The 17,126-nt window shown below is 47.1% G+C and overlaps 1 protein-coding gene across 1 annotated transcript; it reads right to left on the bottom strand.

The window, feature by feature from the left end:
• Nucleotides 1-12,451: 12,451 nt before the first annotated feature.
• Nucleotides 12,452-16,864, bottom strand: tcf19l (transcription factor 19 (SC1), like; the record flags this gene model as incomplete). The annotated part of the gene is made up of 5 exons (XM_079231743.1): nucleotides 12,452-12,830; nucleotides 13,364-13,877; nucleotides 14,535-14,919; nucleotides 15,592-15,761; nucleotides 16,591-16,864. 5 exons carry the CDS (start codon nucleotides 16,862-16,864, stop codon nucleotides 12,452-12,454), a joined length of 1,722 nt encoding a protein of 573 aa, XP_079087869.1.
• Between the last annotated feature and the right edge of the window lie 262 nt (nucleotides 16,865-17,126).

The following is a 17,126-nucleotide window of genomic DNA, read 5'->3' as shown; positions in this document are numbered from 1 at the left end:
ATAAGGACTGGAAGCAGAGGGAGAAGGCGAGCCTGACTCAGTCCAGAGGTCACAAAACCCAACGACGAAAAAATATGAATGCTGTACATTACAGCATACATGTTTTTTAACAGTATGTCGGTAGCTGAGAGATGAAAAGCAACACACTGACCATTGCACACACACAAAAATACAGCACAATAAATGTACTTGACAAAATATGTATTTTATGGTAAAACGAGCAAAACCCTCGCTGTCTTCCTGAGTTGCATCCTTATGATCTGTATGCTAATCACTCTTTAAAAGTAACGAACTGATGCGGTTGTCCTCCCCAGAGCAGACATGTAATGTGCCGAGCTGCAAGCTGGGTCCATCAGACGTACACGACCCAGCAACCAAGCTAGTTTATCTAAATCCTTCAAAAGAAGACGTGTCAGAGATTAATTGTAGGCGCTCTGCATACTGGATGCACCTCTCCCCACCGAGCGGACCCAGCTGAGTAGTTTGCAGCTCCAAACTGCTTCGCTGAGAAAGTCCCGCAGCAGAGTCCGAGCGGCTCGTCCTGCAGCAGACTGATGGATAATTACCACGGAGACTGGCGTGTCCCCGCTGCTATCAGGCTGCACCTCAACAGGCCAGAAACAGACACCGCTAACCAGCCAGAGCAGGGACCGCTGGACACACACCGGGATTGTTCCATTATGGTCGCTCACTGCTTTTACTCTCTCATTCCATTTCCTCTCTCCATCTCACATCTATCTATCTATTTATAAAAATCCATCTATCTATCTATCTATCTATAAAAATCCATCTATCCATCTATCTATCTATCTATCTATAAAAATCCATCTATCCATCTATCTATCTATCCATCTATCTATCTATCTATGTATCTATCTATCTATCTATCTATGCATCCATCCATTTATCCAACGTAAATATATAATATCACGAGAAAAACAACAAAATAAAAACAGGTCTAATGTGAGGATAAAGCACAATGCATGTCAGCCAGGAGGGGGCGACTCCTCTGGTTGTATAGAAGTCTATATAAATGACTCTAATGTCTCAATCTCTGATACACTGCATTGGATCATTATTTTGCAATTCCAAATCAATATAAAATGAAAATGAAATAAAATGGTGTGTATTCAGTAAATGATCCCATTTAAAGTCCCCACCACGGCGTTGTCCAGTCTGGGAGATGGATGCAAAAAAACAAGATGGCGGCGGCCAAAATATCAATCTTGAGGCTTCAAAATGTCCACAAACCAATGAGTGAAGTCACAGTGACGACGTCCACTTCTTATATTCCGTGAATACTTTAATCTCAGAATATCTGAATTTTGTCTCTCTGAATATTAGCCCCCAGCCAAGTCATTCTGTTTTTATAATTACAATAGTCATAATACACGTCTTACAATCTAGAGGCAAGCTGGTTCAACAATAATTACAACATTTAATTGCAAAATAACTTAAGAGATGAACTAAACATCACAGATTGATGATTCTAGAGCGTTTCCGAGGGAGGCTTTGCCCTTTACATTATTAATAATTGTTTACTGTAATATGTTTTGCCTTGGGTTTCTTTGCCTTGCTAATTTCCTGTTGCCACACATACACACACATACACACACATACACACACACACACACACACACACACGCGCACACACACACACACACACACACACACACACACACACACACACACACACACACACACAGGAAAGCCATGTTTCTGCCTCACAGGGAGTGGTTTTCTGAATCAGAGCCTGTCGTGAGAGGCTGTGCTGAACAGTAGGATCTGCTTTCTGCCGGACTTCCTGTTGGATCAACGTACTGCTGCAAATTAAAGCGACTACTGGGTCTGACTCGTTCCTATGGACACCCTGTAGTGTTGTCCATCGAGGCAGGAATGCCAGATATTCCCCTTATTTATAAACTTTTAAGGGCCTTTTTGCAATTATTTGATAGTGACAGTAATGAGATGACAGCAAACAAACAGAGGACAAAGGAAGGTCACGAGCCGGACTCAAGCCAAAGCCGCCGCGCTCACACGTCCAGCATCTTTAACCCCTGGGCCACCTGGACGCCCTGATAGTCCTTTAAACAAAGAATAATAATAACAATAAAGGAAGAGCTTATTTACTAATCAGTAAGTCTTTCCTTGTGTTACGATGTCAACTTGAATGGTTGAATCAGTGCTCTGTACATCAATGCACATTCAATATAACTTAAAGCTAGGGTTGACAATCTTTAAAAACTAGCGAAAGTACACTAGATTAAAAAAAGATGATCCAACTAAAAACTGTACAGCCCGGTGTTAGCAACTCTTTTCCAATGATAGCAACTAGCAGCACTAGCTCCAAAAGTCGCCAACTCAGTAATGCTTATAGCGCCTCCCTCCAACGCATCTCTGTCGGGCGGAAACCTTTATGTCCAAAACCGCTGCTTTTCAGCAGATGAGAAATATAAAGTGCTTTTAAAACAATGTAACACTGCGCAGTCAAAGTTGGCACTGTGTTGTATTTGGTGACTGCTAAATGGACTTGCCTTTGTTCGTCTTCTGACTGCACGTCAACATTCAAACACAATCAAACTCTGATTTAGTTTTTCGACAACCGAATGTCGAGGTAAGTGTTTTTTTGTCCCCCGTTGATTAGAATGGCAACAAGGCCACACAAGTGCATCGCTTTAGCTAGCTAGCTACGTAGCTACGTCAACATCATTGCTGGACTCCGTTGAGGGTGCCGTACAGCTCATGTTCCAAGACTTATCCTACGAAAAGTTACCCTTCCACTTTTCTTGTATTTTCCTACGAGGGCCAGCAACACGTGTCGATTTCCGTTTGTTACATGCATCAAGTCTTTTCAAAATAAAGTTCTGTCTTCACAGGAAATTCCGCTAGGTTGAGGCAACAAAAGCACTTAGTTGGGTTTAGAAAAAGATCATCTTTTACGTAAAAAATGAACCACGGAAGTGCCGTTACTGAAGTACGTAAGTTACGTGACCAAAACATCGACATTGACTTCTGTTTCACTCGGGGAATGAACGCCTCCTGGCCGAAAGGTCGCTGTTCTCTGGACCCACCCCCCTCCCTCCAGTAGTGTCTGCGTTCCAGAGCTTTACGGTCGGGACCGGCCTCATTCATTCATGGTGCATCCAGTTCATCATGCTAACAAGCCTGCTGTGCTGATGGAAACACGCTGTGGTTACACTGTCAGTGATGTGAGTTTAATTACTTCATGTGTAACGGCAGCTCTTCCCCAGCGTGGCCTCCGCCGCGTGTCTGACTGACGCCTCCCCCAGGTCCTGAAGGCAGCTTTGGCAGCTCTGTCTGGGCTTTACCTCCCAGGCAGACGCTACGGGCTGAGCACTCTGAGGAGGACGGAGCTGAAGTGAGACCAGATCGACAACCACCACGCAAACATCTTAGATTCAGTTTTAATATCTTCTTAATGGAAAATATCATTTTCAGAATCACCACCAGACACACATTAGAAGAAGCTAAATTATAGCTGTTAAAACCATACGTTCTTCAAGTAAAAAAGGACTTTGTATTTCAAGACAGCTTAGAACTTCCCTCCTTTTCCTCTGGACAGTCTTTTGGATTCAGCAGCTAGAGTATGGTGCGATTACATTGTTCGCATCCTGAGCTTATTTTTGTGTCTTAACAAACTGTACAAAGTCTTAGTGGGTGTCTTGGGGACACTGGACGTTTTAAGGGCTAACATTGTTTTAGAAGTGTTATTGTATTATATAGTGTTAGTACCTTGCCCCCCGACAGCATTAATTTCTGGTTATTATAATTTAAAATGCTTTGTGTAACTTGTGGACTCGCCTGCTTTCAAAGCTCTCACAGGCGGTCCACTCCCAGCTGCAGTCTCCACGTCCAGATTAAACATTAATCGTGCAGAGCCGCCGCCGATCCTGACCTGCGGTCTGATCCACTATGGCAGAGCACTTTAAGTCAGGATCACTTCTGGATCTTCACTCTTCTCTCAAAGTGAACTTTCCTCACATGAGGATGCTCAGAAGATGTTGGTTCTCTTTGGATCTACCTACATGAGAACAACCATTCTAGTGATGAAGTTCAACAGATCAGATCCTCTCTCTCTGACACCTGTCAGCTGTCCTTCATCTCCACCTCATTCAACCAGACTTCATGCTCTAGTTCAAGCAACACAGACTGGACTTTTCTCTGAGTAAGAACAACTGAACTGGAAAACATCAAAAGCGCTTATTGCTTTTGTATAAAGTTAATCCACTGCTGGTCTTTAACATACATCTTTAAGGTAAGCAACCAACTGAACATGACAAAAGGAGTGGCTTGTCCCTCACAGGGACCCATACTGCTCAACTCTGTCTCCTAAAAATGACGTTCCCCCAGAACTAAAACTCTCTCAATTACGTTTGACCAGAAACGTATGTCCTCCCTGATTACGTTTGTGTTTGACATGTTGCACATAGTTAAGATGTGTAGATGTATTTGCACACTATACTGCCAAAAAAAGCAGCCAATGTAAAATATGTTATGAACTTGCTGTATATGAAACCACAGCTGGATTCATATAATTGGTATATAAAATGTGATATGTGACCCACTTTGACTTAAAAAGAAACATAATTTGTTTAACTATATTCTACCGCATTAATCATGTTTTGTCAAATGGTGGAAATCTTTATTTAATGCCCTCTGTTGTTAATCTTTTTCTTTCTCCACACGGGACTGAACTGTACTTTTCATGCCTGCAGACTCATTTACAACCTGCAATATGTGGAATGAGGTTCTCGCTCCTCTCAGAGTCGGCTATGAGACGCGTTGCACCAGATGGAAGAGCGATTAATCCACAGCTTTTTGGGGGGCCCCCGTCATAGCTTGGGGTCCCCTTCAAAACCGTAACCCACTTCCAGGCCACTTATAGCGGCGGCGGTGGAGACGCCGAGTCAAAGCCGAATGATTAATGACGTTATTAAACAGTTTAGAGAGGTTGTGTGTTCTTCTGGCTGCGGCCAATTTAGAGTGATTTGTGAGGTGAAACAATGTAGGAATGAAGTGGAGCGTGTTCGAGTGTGTGTGTGTGTGTGTGTGTGTGTGTGTGTGTGTGTGTGTGTGTGTTGCTTTTTGTATATAGTGGGTCCCGAGTGTGAGTGTGTCGGGGGAAAGGTGACTTGAGCGTGTGTGTGTGTGTGTGTGTGTTGCTTTTTGTATATAGTGGGTCCCGAGTGTGAGTGTGTCGGGGGAAAGGTGACTTGAGCGTGTGTGTGTGTGTGTGTGTGTGATAGAGAGAGAGATGCAAAGGTCAAACTGGGGACAGGTGGAAATAAGCCAATAAGCCAGAATCTCATTTCCTGTGAACTGGAGGGAAAAAAGAGTGAGAGACGGAGGGGAAAAGAGGAGGGGGGAGAGGGAGGGGGGGGGGGGGGGTCGTAAAGGAGAAAGAAGAATGTCCTTGGTTGAAATTTGGAGCGAGGAAGGTAAAGGAGAATAGAAAAGATGAGCAGAAAAGGCAATGTAGGAGAGTAAATATCTAAATGGAGTGGGAGAGAGGAAGAGGGATGATGAAAGGAGAGGAACAAGAGGAGATAGGAGAAAAGGAACAAGGAGGTGAGAGGATGAGGTAACAGGGAGATGACAAAAGGCAAAAAGGGGAGGAGGAGAGAGGAAACAAAGAGGAGAAGAGAGGAGAATAAGGAGGAAATAAAGAGATGACAAGAGCGAGGGGGAAAATGATAAGATGAAGTGAGGAGTGAGAAAACTATTTTTTTTATTGATTTATTGATCTTATTATTTGTATAATGAATTGAGCTGAACTAATGAGTGCAGCCTGAAAGAGACAAAAGGGGAGGAGCGGAGAAAGTAAACAAATAAGGAAAAGAGAGGAAAGATCACAACAGATTATTTTACTCTCTCTATTGTCATCTTTTCTCAAAGGAGATCTTTAATGAGAAGGAAAACCAGGAGAGGAGAGGATGGAGGACAGGATGAGGAGAGGAGAGGAGAGAGGAGAGGATAGAAGACAGGATGAGGAGAGGAGAGGAGAGGATAGAAGACAGGATGAGGAGAGGAGAGGAGAGAGGAGAGGATAGAAGACAGGATGAGGAGAGGAGAGGAGAGAGGAGAGGATGGAAGACAGGATGAGGAGAGGAGAGAGGAGAGGATGGAAGACAGGATGAGGAGAGGAGAGAGGAGAGGATGGAAGACAGGATGAGGAGAGGAGAGGAGAGAGGAGAGGATGGAAGACAGGATGAGGAGAGGAGAGGAGAGAGGAGAGGATGGAAGACAGGATGAGGAGAGGAGAGAGGAGAGGATGGAAGACAGGATGAGGAGAGGAGAGAGGAGAGGATGGAAGACAGGATGAGGAGAGGAGAGAGGAGAGGATGGAAGACAGGATGAGGAGAGGAGAGGAGAGAGGAGAGGATGGAAGACAGGATGAGGACAGGAGAGGAGAGAGGAGAGGATGGAAGACAGGATGAGGAGAGGAGAGAGGAGAGGATGGAAGACAGGATGAGGAGAGGAAAGGAGACAATGGAAGACGTGATGAGCAAGCAGAGGAGAGGATGGAGGACAGGATGAGCGAGAAGAGGAGAGGAGAGGAGAGGATGGAAGACACGATGAGCAAGGAGAGGAGAGGAGGGAAGACAGGATGAGCGAGGAGAGGAGGGAAGACAGGATGAGTGAGGAGAGGAGGGAAGACAGGATGAGAGGAGAGAGGGGAGGATGGAAGACAGGATGAGAGGAGAGAGGGGAGGATGGAAGACAGGATGAGCAAGGAGAGGAGAGGAGGGAGGAGAGGATGAAAGACCGGATGAGCAAGGAGAGGGGAGGAAACGAAGAGAGGGACTAGGAGGTGAGGAAAGAGGAGAGACAGAGGGGAGATGAGACAATGCAAGGAGAGAAGATGAAAGGAGACAGGAAGGGAGGAGAGGAGAGCAAAATGTTAGAAGCTACTGGGGACGGATCAGCAGCTGCTCCTCTGCTCCTGTTTGGGCTCAGCCAGTGGAGAGCATAGACACACACACACACACACACACACACACACACACACGCGCACACACACACACACACACACACACACACACACACACACACACACTCAGATGAAAACATACAGGTGACAAAGAGGAACCTGCCAGTCAGTTGCGCTCCCTGCTCCATTAAAACCCGCTCATATCGTCGGCCTCTCACAATCCAGAGCAGCAAAGCTGCGTTCATTGAGGATGATAACAGGAACTCATGATCTCCTCTGGGTGTGATGTGCAGGGAGTGGCTCTGGACGCACTCTGTGGACGTCCTGCGCCAGGCAGACACTGCCCCCTGCTGGGCCACGGGGGAACAGCAGCTACAGGCCGACGCGGAGGAACACTTTTTATTTTTGTGGAGGCTGATTCCAATAATGTTGCACCAATCTTTAATAAAATAAAAGAGAGCGCTGCAGTGATGATGATGTGTTTTGGAAGGACGTCCCTGGAATGTGAGCCTCACACCGGTTCCCTTCATCGGGTTTTTAATTATTGAAAATCCACTTTGTGGCAAACAAATATTCACACGTTTTGCTCAGCGACATAATCTTCACAAATGAACCTCACTTTTATGATTCAGGTAGCGTGAATACAACCACAAGTAAAAAGGCTATAAAGGAACTACGCGTCACATGACATGACCACGCAGCTAAAGGCGCACTACTGGGCGTGATGCCGTCTCATTTATCTTTTTATAAGACACATCAAATATATGGAAGGACAAAACGATGAAGTCTCTTAATCTAGTGTTGTCCACAGACCTGATTCACGGTGACTTTGGGACGAGGGAACCGGAAGTGTAAAAATGCCGACTCATCCCTGCAACCCCTTTTAAGAAAGATTCAGTTCAAACATCCGTTTACTTTTTACTCCAAAGCTAGATTTGACTCCATGCTGTTGCAGCTGTGGTCCAGCGTTAACTTTAAACGTACACGTGAGGAGGTTTAGCTTTCAAAATGGCTGCCTTTTTCAGGCGGGTTGAGCCAAATGAAGGAAGTTAAGCGCCAGGCTCCAACTCACGGGGTGTTATGGTTCTGCTGCTGCATTTCAAGTCTCTTTATCTCTTGCTGTGCTGTTGTTTTGTCTTCTATTTGTGGTCCATACTGCGTCATTAACTCTGCCATCTAGTGTTCCTCAGAAGAGACATTCTGGCTTCTCGCTAAGCTAACTAGCTGCTTTTTAGCGCGCTCACACACAATGAAACATGGAGTTGAGGAACAGAAAGAAGCCGCTCTGTGCCTCCGTACCAGGTCAGCAGGCCTTTAGTTATTCAAGCGCGCATCACACAGACTTATGCTTCGGTTTGAACTTGAACAGAGATTAGTTTTTAAATGTAGAGTTCCTCATTTAAACCTGGTTTACCAATTTGACCAATTTCTGATTCAAATTGATCTTTGTTGGTGCAACCCAGCCTAATGAAAGTCAGGATATTTTGGTCACCACCGAGAGACAGTAACAAAATAAAGAATGGACAAAATACAATTTTTTACTAATCTCCTGAGTCCACCAGCTTTATGTAAATGCACAACTAAACGACTGCTGCACTTCTAGAGCTTCACATCGTAACATTTTCTTTGTTGTCAGCTTTTGTTCAGGAAATCAAGAACAAGTGGTGTTTTTTTCTGGATTTAACACACCAGTAGTGTCAGATTAACAGTACATGTCCGTTATTCTTTGGTCGTATGTGGTTTTACAAGGTTGACAAAAATGAACCAAAATGCTACATTTAGATTATTAGTGTCTTGTTTAATACCAATATAATATTTTGTAGGTTTCTTTGTGTAAAATGTTGTAACAATTTCTCTTTTTTCACTTTTGTTCAGCCTTGATGGATACCTGGAGAAAAGAGCACCACTCTCCTCCCTCTGGGGATCACTGCTGTCCAGGAACACTGATGGAGCTCTCTCCCATCAGGGTAACGGCATATTCTCAGATCACCCACATTACACGGCTAGCTGCAGAGCACTGATGACAGGTAGAGGGGAAATGACCCTGAGTGTGTGTGTGTGTGTGTGTGTGTGTCGGGCCAGAGAGCTGCTGGATGAGGAGGGTTGGCAGTTACAGTTTTCAGCTGTGCTTTCATCTCAATGTGATCCTCTCCCTTTTACCAGCATGGAAACGCCTTCACGTGTAACACGCACACACACACACACACACACACACACACACACACACACACACACACACACACACACACACACACACACACACACACACACACACACACACACACCCTGTCTGTCTCAGTCCATGTATCATTAGGGGAAAGAAGGTGCCGGCTGTTATTACAGAATGGAGCTCCGATCTCGAATGCACCCCCACATGCCCCCAAAAAAGACATTTTAAAATAAAGACGGAGGAATGTTGCTATGGAAACAGTTCGGACAACCGTAATTGTCTCCTTCTCCTTCTGCAGGTCAAGGCAGCTGGTGGATCAGAGTGTAATGGTGTCCTGAGAGATAATGTGCTGCATGATGTATGGGCAGATTTCATAACCTGTGTGTGGGGCTCTAAAATGAGACACTGCATCTTGTACAACTCTGTACCTCCATCTTTCCTTCATTCAGCAGCATCACAGTCCAAAACACACCCAGGAGCCCTTTAACGTTGTAAGACTAGCAGTGAACTGCATGCTGGGACTTCTGCCTTCTCTCTTATGAGAGGACAGACTTGTAATGATCTTATTTGGATAACACTATTCAAGCTGGAGCTTGTAGAAATATCACTCATTTAGAAATACATATAAAGCAAAATAAACTGTATAGAAGAAATATACAAATAAATCATCCAAAAATAAAACGCGTGGATGAAACGTGAATAGTTTATGGAATCATCAGAGCAGTAAATAACATACGGAACCGTTCAGTGAGATCTCGTCATCGTTAAGGAGAATCTTTCATGTACATGTGTCGCCGAGCCTCTTTTCCCTCACAGCGTCTCACTGTCGACAGGTAGAACAGCAGCAGACGCCCCGTGTGTGTGTGTGTGTGTGTGTGTGTGTGTGTGTGTGTGTGTGTGTGTGTGTGTGTGTGTGTGTGTGTGTGTGTGTGTGTGTGTGTTCTGGGAGCACAGCGTCACTTCACGCACAGAGAGCAGATAAGACAAATCCATTCTGAATGTGAGATAATGAAGCTTCAATTATGCGGCTGTTCCCTTTGCTTGTCGAGTCCCACTCTGCTGTGATGCTCCAAAGACAACAACAAGATCCAGATAGATCACATCTCTGTCTGGGATCACACAACGTTTGGTTTTGCCCCTCCCCCCCCCTCTCTTAAAGAGACGACACAAAAGGCCAAAGAATAAAACAAAATGTAAATGTCTAATGTTGTCGTTTCATCAATCACGACTCGAGCCGCGTGCGCCAGCAGAACGTGGACCAGAGGAAGTGTGTTCTAGATCAGAGCCGTGTGAAGATGAAGCAGACAGACAACAAGGAGACGGTTTCTTTGTCATATTCTTTATTTCTTGCCCGACAACAGCTCTGATGCTGATGGCATCTCAGAGATGACAATTGGCTTGAATTCTGTACAACCCGACCAAACCAACAAAGCATTGACAGCGCGAGGAGGATGAGGATGATGAGGATGATGATGATGATGATGATTATTAAAGTTAAAAGGCAGCGCGGGACACTTCAACCTGGACCCTATTGTCCTATGTGCTGGTCTCTGAAAGGTCTCAGAACTGGTCCTTTTGACAGAGACAGAGGAAAAGCGATATCAGGTTGTTTGTTGGAAGCAGAGAGCGTAGCCTGGACTCCGTATCGATATGAAGATGTGCAGTGTTCTCCTCAGAGCATTGTGGTCCCCGTTAGGCACAAGAGTCCAGGTTCAAACAAACAAGGAGCTTCTCTCACGCTGCTTTTTCATTTCAACGATGGAGTCACGCTGCTTTTCCTCCATTTTCAACATCACACAGGTGTTCACACCCTTTTTGCTTTCTTTTTTTGTTCTGCCCCGGAGAGTTTGTCATCACTTCCCGTTCTCCCTCCTTTGCCAATTAAAAAGCATCACTCTCAGCTGCGTTTCTCAGGTGACTGCCGTCGGGGGACAAACATCCCTGTTCTCGCTCAACGAGCAGCTCCAGCCGCTGCATCCTTTGTGGTGAAGCTCTGGAGACATGAACAGATATTTCAATATCTTCAGAGCTCCATCGGAGAGACAGAAGACAATACGCAACACTTTCTATGGTGGATGAAACATCAAACTTATTTTTCCTTTTACATTCGAGGAACCGACAGGTCCTTCAAATCCGTATGAGAGGTTGTTATTGTATTACTGCAGTGAAGAGGTGAAGCCTTAAAAGTATTAACTAATACGCATTTTTGTTGATCGTCAAAACCTCAAAATATCAAGTGAGCTGGAACCTTTTGACGAGTAACACTACATTTATTAAGTTAATCATGAGAAGCCACTGTGTCATTGGGCTGGAACAAATCATTAGTCTTAATTCTGCTATTACAAAGTTAAAAAATATACATATTTAAAAAATATTTGTTTTCCTTATTTTATTGCTCAAGAATCAAGTTTTCTACATTTTCTCTCACTTCGAAAAACAACAAAACACACAGTGGTCTGATCGAAGTGAAAACTGGTGGACGTCTTTTCTCCACGACGCCAGCAGACGAACTATATTCAGAACACCGATGTTATGCTAGCTCCACCTTACGCTAGCTCCGTCTTGTGCTAGCTCCACCTTACGCTAGCTCCACCTTACGCTAGCTCCACCTTACGCTAGCTCCACCTTACGCTAGCTCCACATTACGCTAGCTCCGTCTTGTGCTAGCTCCACATTACGCTAGCTCCGTCTTGTGCTAGCTCCACATTACGCTAGCTCCGTCTTGCGCTAGCTCCATCACAACTAGTGAGCCAGCGGATAGCTGCTCCTGAAGGCGGCTTTCAACTGTTCGTCACCCAGCTGGGTCGAGTCAGAAATATCAAATAATAGAAAGAAAAGGAGTTTAGGAGAAGAATCCAGAGTTCAACGTGTGTGTGAGTGTGAGAGAGAGAGAGAGAGAGAGAGAGAGAGCCCCGCCTGGATGATGTTTCATGACATGTCACTGCTAGTCGCTCCCAGAGCTGCAGCAGCGCCGTCAGCCCGCACGTCTCACGGCAACAAATCCAGCCGCTCTCGTCAGCCGACATATTTTACCCGAGTTTAATTGTCTGGAGAACATCCGCTGCTGCAGCGGCGAGGCGGGAAAGCACAAGCGTTTCCTTTGTGGCCACGTACAAAAGGTCGCAGAGGGCGGAAGTGAGACGTTTCGTTAGTCGTCCCGAGCGCTGCCTTCCTCAGAAACATCTCACCGTGTGCTTTAGCACCGGAGCTCAGCGCCACTGCTCACGAATAATCAAACTTGGAAGAAAAAGGAAGAAGAAAAAAAAGCGAAGGAAACCTTTTCTTTCTTCAATGACAGGTTGAGAGCGGCTGGAGGAAACGCACATGTGTTAGCAGCACCCGCAGTGGAAGTCTGCGTTGGGGTCCCTCAGGAGCTTCTTGCGGTCCACGTGCAGACAGTCTATGTGGTACCAGGCGTCGCACACGTCGCACTGGATCCACTGCACCGTGTCCTGCTGGGGCAGCCGGCAGCGCGGCGCCGCGCACGGGTCCACCGCCCCGCCCGGCGCCGCGTCCTCCTCCTCCTCCTCCTCCTCGTCGTCCCCGGAAGAGGAGGAGGAGGACGACGAGGAGCCGGATGAGGAAGAGGCGGAGGAGGTGGACGAGGAGGACGAAGAGGACGGGGAGGGCAAGGAAGGCAGGGAGGGCAGGGAGGGCAGGGAGGGCCGGGGAGGGGGGAGGTGCTTCCTGGGTCGACCTCGTCGCTTACTGCTGGAAGGAGAGGGAGAGGATTTAACTTCAGTCATCACGTGACGGATTAAAACAGTACCTTTTTTCTTCCTTTGGATTATTTTAAACACGAAAAGTATGTTTAAATATGCAAAACGGACCGTATCCTAATTATGAGCTCACTTTCATACATTTCAAGAACAGAAACGTAAATAATAGTTTCATTTTGTTGACATATTAGAGTTAAAAGGTTTTAAAGAGAGAATTTGGGATCTCTTTGTATCACCTCGGAAATCAGAAAATACAAATCCATTGTCTCCATGTTTTACTAATAAATGATATATCTGAACAAACCCTCTGTAGAAAGCATCAGGATATAGAGATATATATACACACACAAACATATACACACACACACACACTTTGAGAAATCTACAGACGTGTTATGGAAGCTAAATAGAGAAAAATCTCACAATTGATGAGTGCATGAGAGTCGCTTGAGGCTTCTCCTCTATGTCTAATAGATTTGACTTGAGTCGATTGAGTGGACAGGTGAACGCTGAGGCTCTTACCTGGCGGCGTGGTGGAACCTGCTGAACTGCCCGCGGCCTCTGTCCTCCGTGCAGATCCTCACCGACGGCGAGGCCAGGCTGTAGTTCTCCCCTCCGACCACTAGAGGGGAGAACACCGGGGAGCAGAAAGCCCTCCTGCGGCCCCTCTGCGACGCCGGGGGGCCGTGCGGCGCCTTCTGTTGCCGGAAGGCCGCGATGTTGCCGTGCACCACCGTCTGGACCCGCCGCAGCGTCTGCGCCTCCTGCTTGTGGGCCGCGGCGGCGCTGGGGAGCGACGCCTGGAGGAGGTGGTGGTGGTCGAGGCGGCTGTTGGTCATGGCGCCGTGGAAGCTGCCGATGGTCCGGATGCCCACGGGGAAGGGCTTGGCCTCCAGCGGCCGCCGGACGTCGTCGCGGCTCTTGGGCTGCAGCGGCAGAGGAGGCGGGGAGCTGAAGCTCTCCGACTCAGACTTGTAGAGCCGCCGCCGCTTCTTCCCCCTCGACCGCGGCCCGTCCTCCGAGACGCCTGCTGGAGCTGGACACCGCAATGAGAAGCCGTGATCAGCTATTTAATAGAGTTTTTACCCATTTGCGCTTTTCCTTAGATTATTGCTTCAGTGAAAACTGTAATAAAAAAAAACTGTAATCAGGTTCAGACACATTCTGACCAATGGGTTTCATGACTTTAAACCAAATGTCCATGACAAACATTTAGTGAAATCTGGGTGTAAACAGTAAAAAGTGAGTAAATGTAGTATTTAAACTAACAATGAGAATACAAAGCATACAGTAAACCTTAAATGACACAAATGAATGAGACAATAGTTTGATTAAAAGAATAAACATTTATATAGATGCCTGTATGTATGCCTGCTTATATTTTGAGTCTTTCTTTTAAAAGCATATTAATTATTTCAAACTCAGCGTAAATGAACGACATGAACACATGAATATAACACATTTACATGACTTTTACTAAACTTTTGGGATTTTATTCAAGGACTTTTCCAGGCCTGGAAATAACCATTTTAAAATGCCTTGACTTTTACAGGTTTTCCATGACCGTAAGAACTCTGTGTAATTCAATCTAAATAAAAGCCAATGTCCAACATGCGGCTTCGTGAACTGACCTGGGTTCACGTTTTAAAATCCCACACACACACACACACACACACACACGCACACGCCTCACCTCCCCGACTCCTGGGCTCGTCCGAGCTGTCGTCCTCCAGCAGCACCGTGTGGGCCGACTTCCTCCTGCTCCGGGAGGTCGGCTTGGCGGAGGGCGCCGACGACGAGGAGGAGAACGGCGGCGGCGTGGAGGGCGGCAGCAGGGAGGACAAGCCCGCGGCCAGCGGCGGCGAGGAGGACGAGCCGGGGTCCGAGGCGGCCCCCCCGTGGCTGAGGCTCCTCTTGAAGGTCCAGGCGCTGCCCTTCATCTTACTCAGGCTGCCGATGGAGTTGAGGATGACCGTGGCCCGGTTGATGGACAGCTTGGACAGGTCCAGGTTGGCGGCCACCTTGCGGTCCAGGTTGGTCCTGATGCGGTTCTGCAGGTCGGAGGAGAAGGTGCCCGCCTAGGAGACGTGGTACAAGTACATACATTACAACTTTAACACTCTTTCAGTGCTCAGTGAGTTATTACAGGGGCGACTCATAAGTACAGCCATGACCCAGCTGTGCTGTGAGGGCGGGACTAACTGTTTATGGAGATTAGGTACCTGATTATTGTGTTAGATAGTTATGAGATGCATTAAATAAAAAAAAAACAGCTAAAAACATAGACTTCATGACATCATTGTCGGTTGTTCTTTTTGTCAAATGATTTTCTAAATGTTGTGAGATTTGGGGTATTTATGTGTTGGGGTTTAATTTTTTTGCCACTTGAAATGTAAGCAAATGTGCATCTTTAGCCCCCCAAAAAATATCCATCAGGAGTCTGTGCTACGAAGCTCCTATGAAGTTATCCTCCCAAAAAACATGCACGCACAACAAGTGCTTATTATTAAATACGCCGCATCAAATCAGCTTTTTCCTGTGTGATTTAGGGCCAACCTCTTCCTCTGGATGATGCTACACAATGCAGTATAGAAAGATAAATGTAAGAAGGCACCAGAACACAGGAAACAGCATCTACTCTGTTCAACATGTTTAACGCCCACGAAAGTCCTCACTTTCATGATGAATGTGTCCCAGTAACCTGAGCTGTTGAGTGAAGAGACATTGTTCCTCAAAAGAACAAAGATTACCTTTGGAATTGTGATGGCGTCAAAGTCTAGCGGGCGAACTTTGACCTTCTGGAAGAGGAAGTAGAACTCGGGGCTCCCGGGAGCCGACTGGCCACCGAAGGTCAGCGTGTCGCCGTCCGAGAGCTCCCACTGGACGCCGGTCTGGAGGCGGACCTCGTTGACCCAGGTGCCTAGCAACGAGAGAAGAGTTTTTTAAATTATTATCTGTATTAAAATATTCTGCCGGCACTGAACTGGCTCCACAGTCTTTCACTGTCACAGCGGCGTGGACGCGCTGGGAGGTCACATGATCAACCCAAACAAAAACTCCTTCACGGATCTTTGTTTTTATACATGAAAAGAAGGAATGAAGCCATGTGTCGACTGCAGGTCTGCGTATAACGAACCTCGAATGGAGGAGCCGGGAGACACCGAGGCAATCGAACGGCCCGACGGCACCGTCTTCGCATAATTGGATTATTCATGGTCACACAAATTTATTTGATTGGATTCCTATCCGCCAATCACAGTGATCCACGTCATCTGAAGTGGGCGGCTCAGTCTGCACACTCAAATCTCTCACATGACTACTTGAACCAGAATGGAACGAGGCTGATCGCATGAACTTCATTTGATCTTTATGGTCGCGCTTCAGCCCCGGCTCATTTGTTAGGCTCAGGTTTAGGACTCTGATGCTGCGTTCACACCAAAAGTGTTGCGAATTTGACGCACGATTAGATGACTATTCGCGCGTGACGCAGCATTAGCCTCACTTCTCTTCGCTCGCTCTCAGGAACGGGCCCTTGCTCTAAACGGGCCCTTGCTCTAAACGGGCCCTGTCCACAGCCGGCTCTCGGGCTGTTAAGGTGCCATCAGGCCGCAGAAGCCTGTATGTGTGATTCCCAGAGAAGTATTGGTATTTCTTGTAAGAGGGCTCTCTCCCGCTATGGCTGTAGAAGTGTGTGTGTGTGTGTGTGTGTGTGTGTGTGTGTGTGTGCCTGCCTCATCCCCTTCTCTCACCATGACTGCTCCTGTCCTTGACGTGGACCCTCCATCCCTCCTCCTGCAGCACCGCGGCAGCGCCCTCGTCCGCGTCCCTCTCGGCGTGCAGCTCGGCGTGGATCCGTGACACCGACGTGGATTCCAGCGTGACGTCGCACAGCTCCGCCGCGCGGCCCAGCCGGAACACGGAGCGGCTCAGCGCCGGCCGGAACGTGTACAGGTCCCGCGCCGAGTCGCCGGCCGCCGAGCCGATCCGGAGCAGCTGGAAGCACGGCTGCACCCCCGACGGCATGACCGGAGGGGTCGACTGTCGGACGCCGCAGAGCCCCCGCCTGCCCCCGCCCTGAGGCCACACCCTCTCTATGCCGAGGCCTGACTTACAGGAGGCTGCCATCCATGCCGGGGTCACGAGTCTTCGCTAGTGGACGGGAGTTAAGCTGAAGACATTCGACCAAAGAGGGCGAACACAAAGAGGAACTATCCCGGGAGCGTGAAGGCTAGAGGCGGGCGGAGCAGCTTCGACCAGCAGGTGTTCGCGTCATATGGGATATGGA

Source organism: Taurulus bubalis (assembly GCF_910589615.1).
Source record: "Taurulus bubalis genome assembly, chromosome: 16".
Taxonomy (NCBI): Eukaryota; Metazoa; Chordata; class Actinopteri; order Perciformes; family Cottidae; genus Taurulus; species Taurulus bubalis.
The sequence above is the reverse complement of the archived record's forward strand: the minus strand, read 5'-3'. Positions and strand labels throughout refer to the sequence as shown.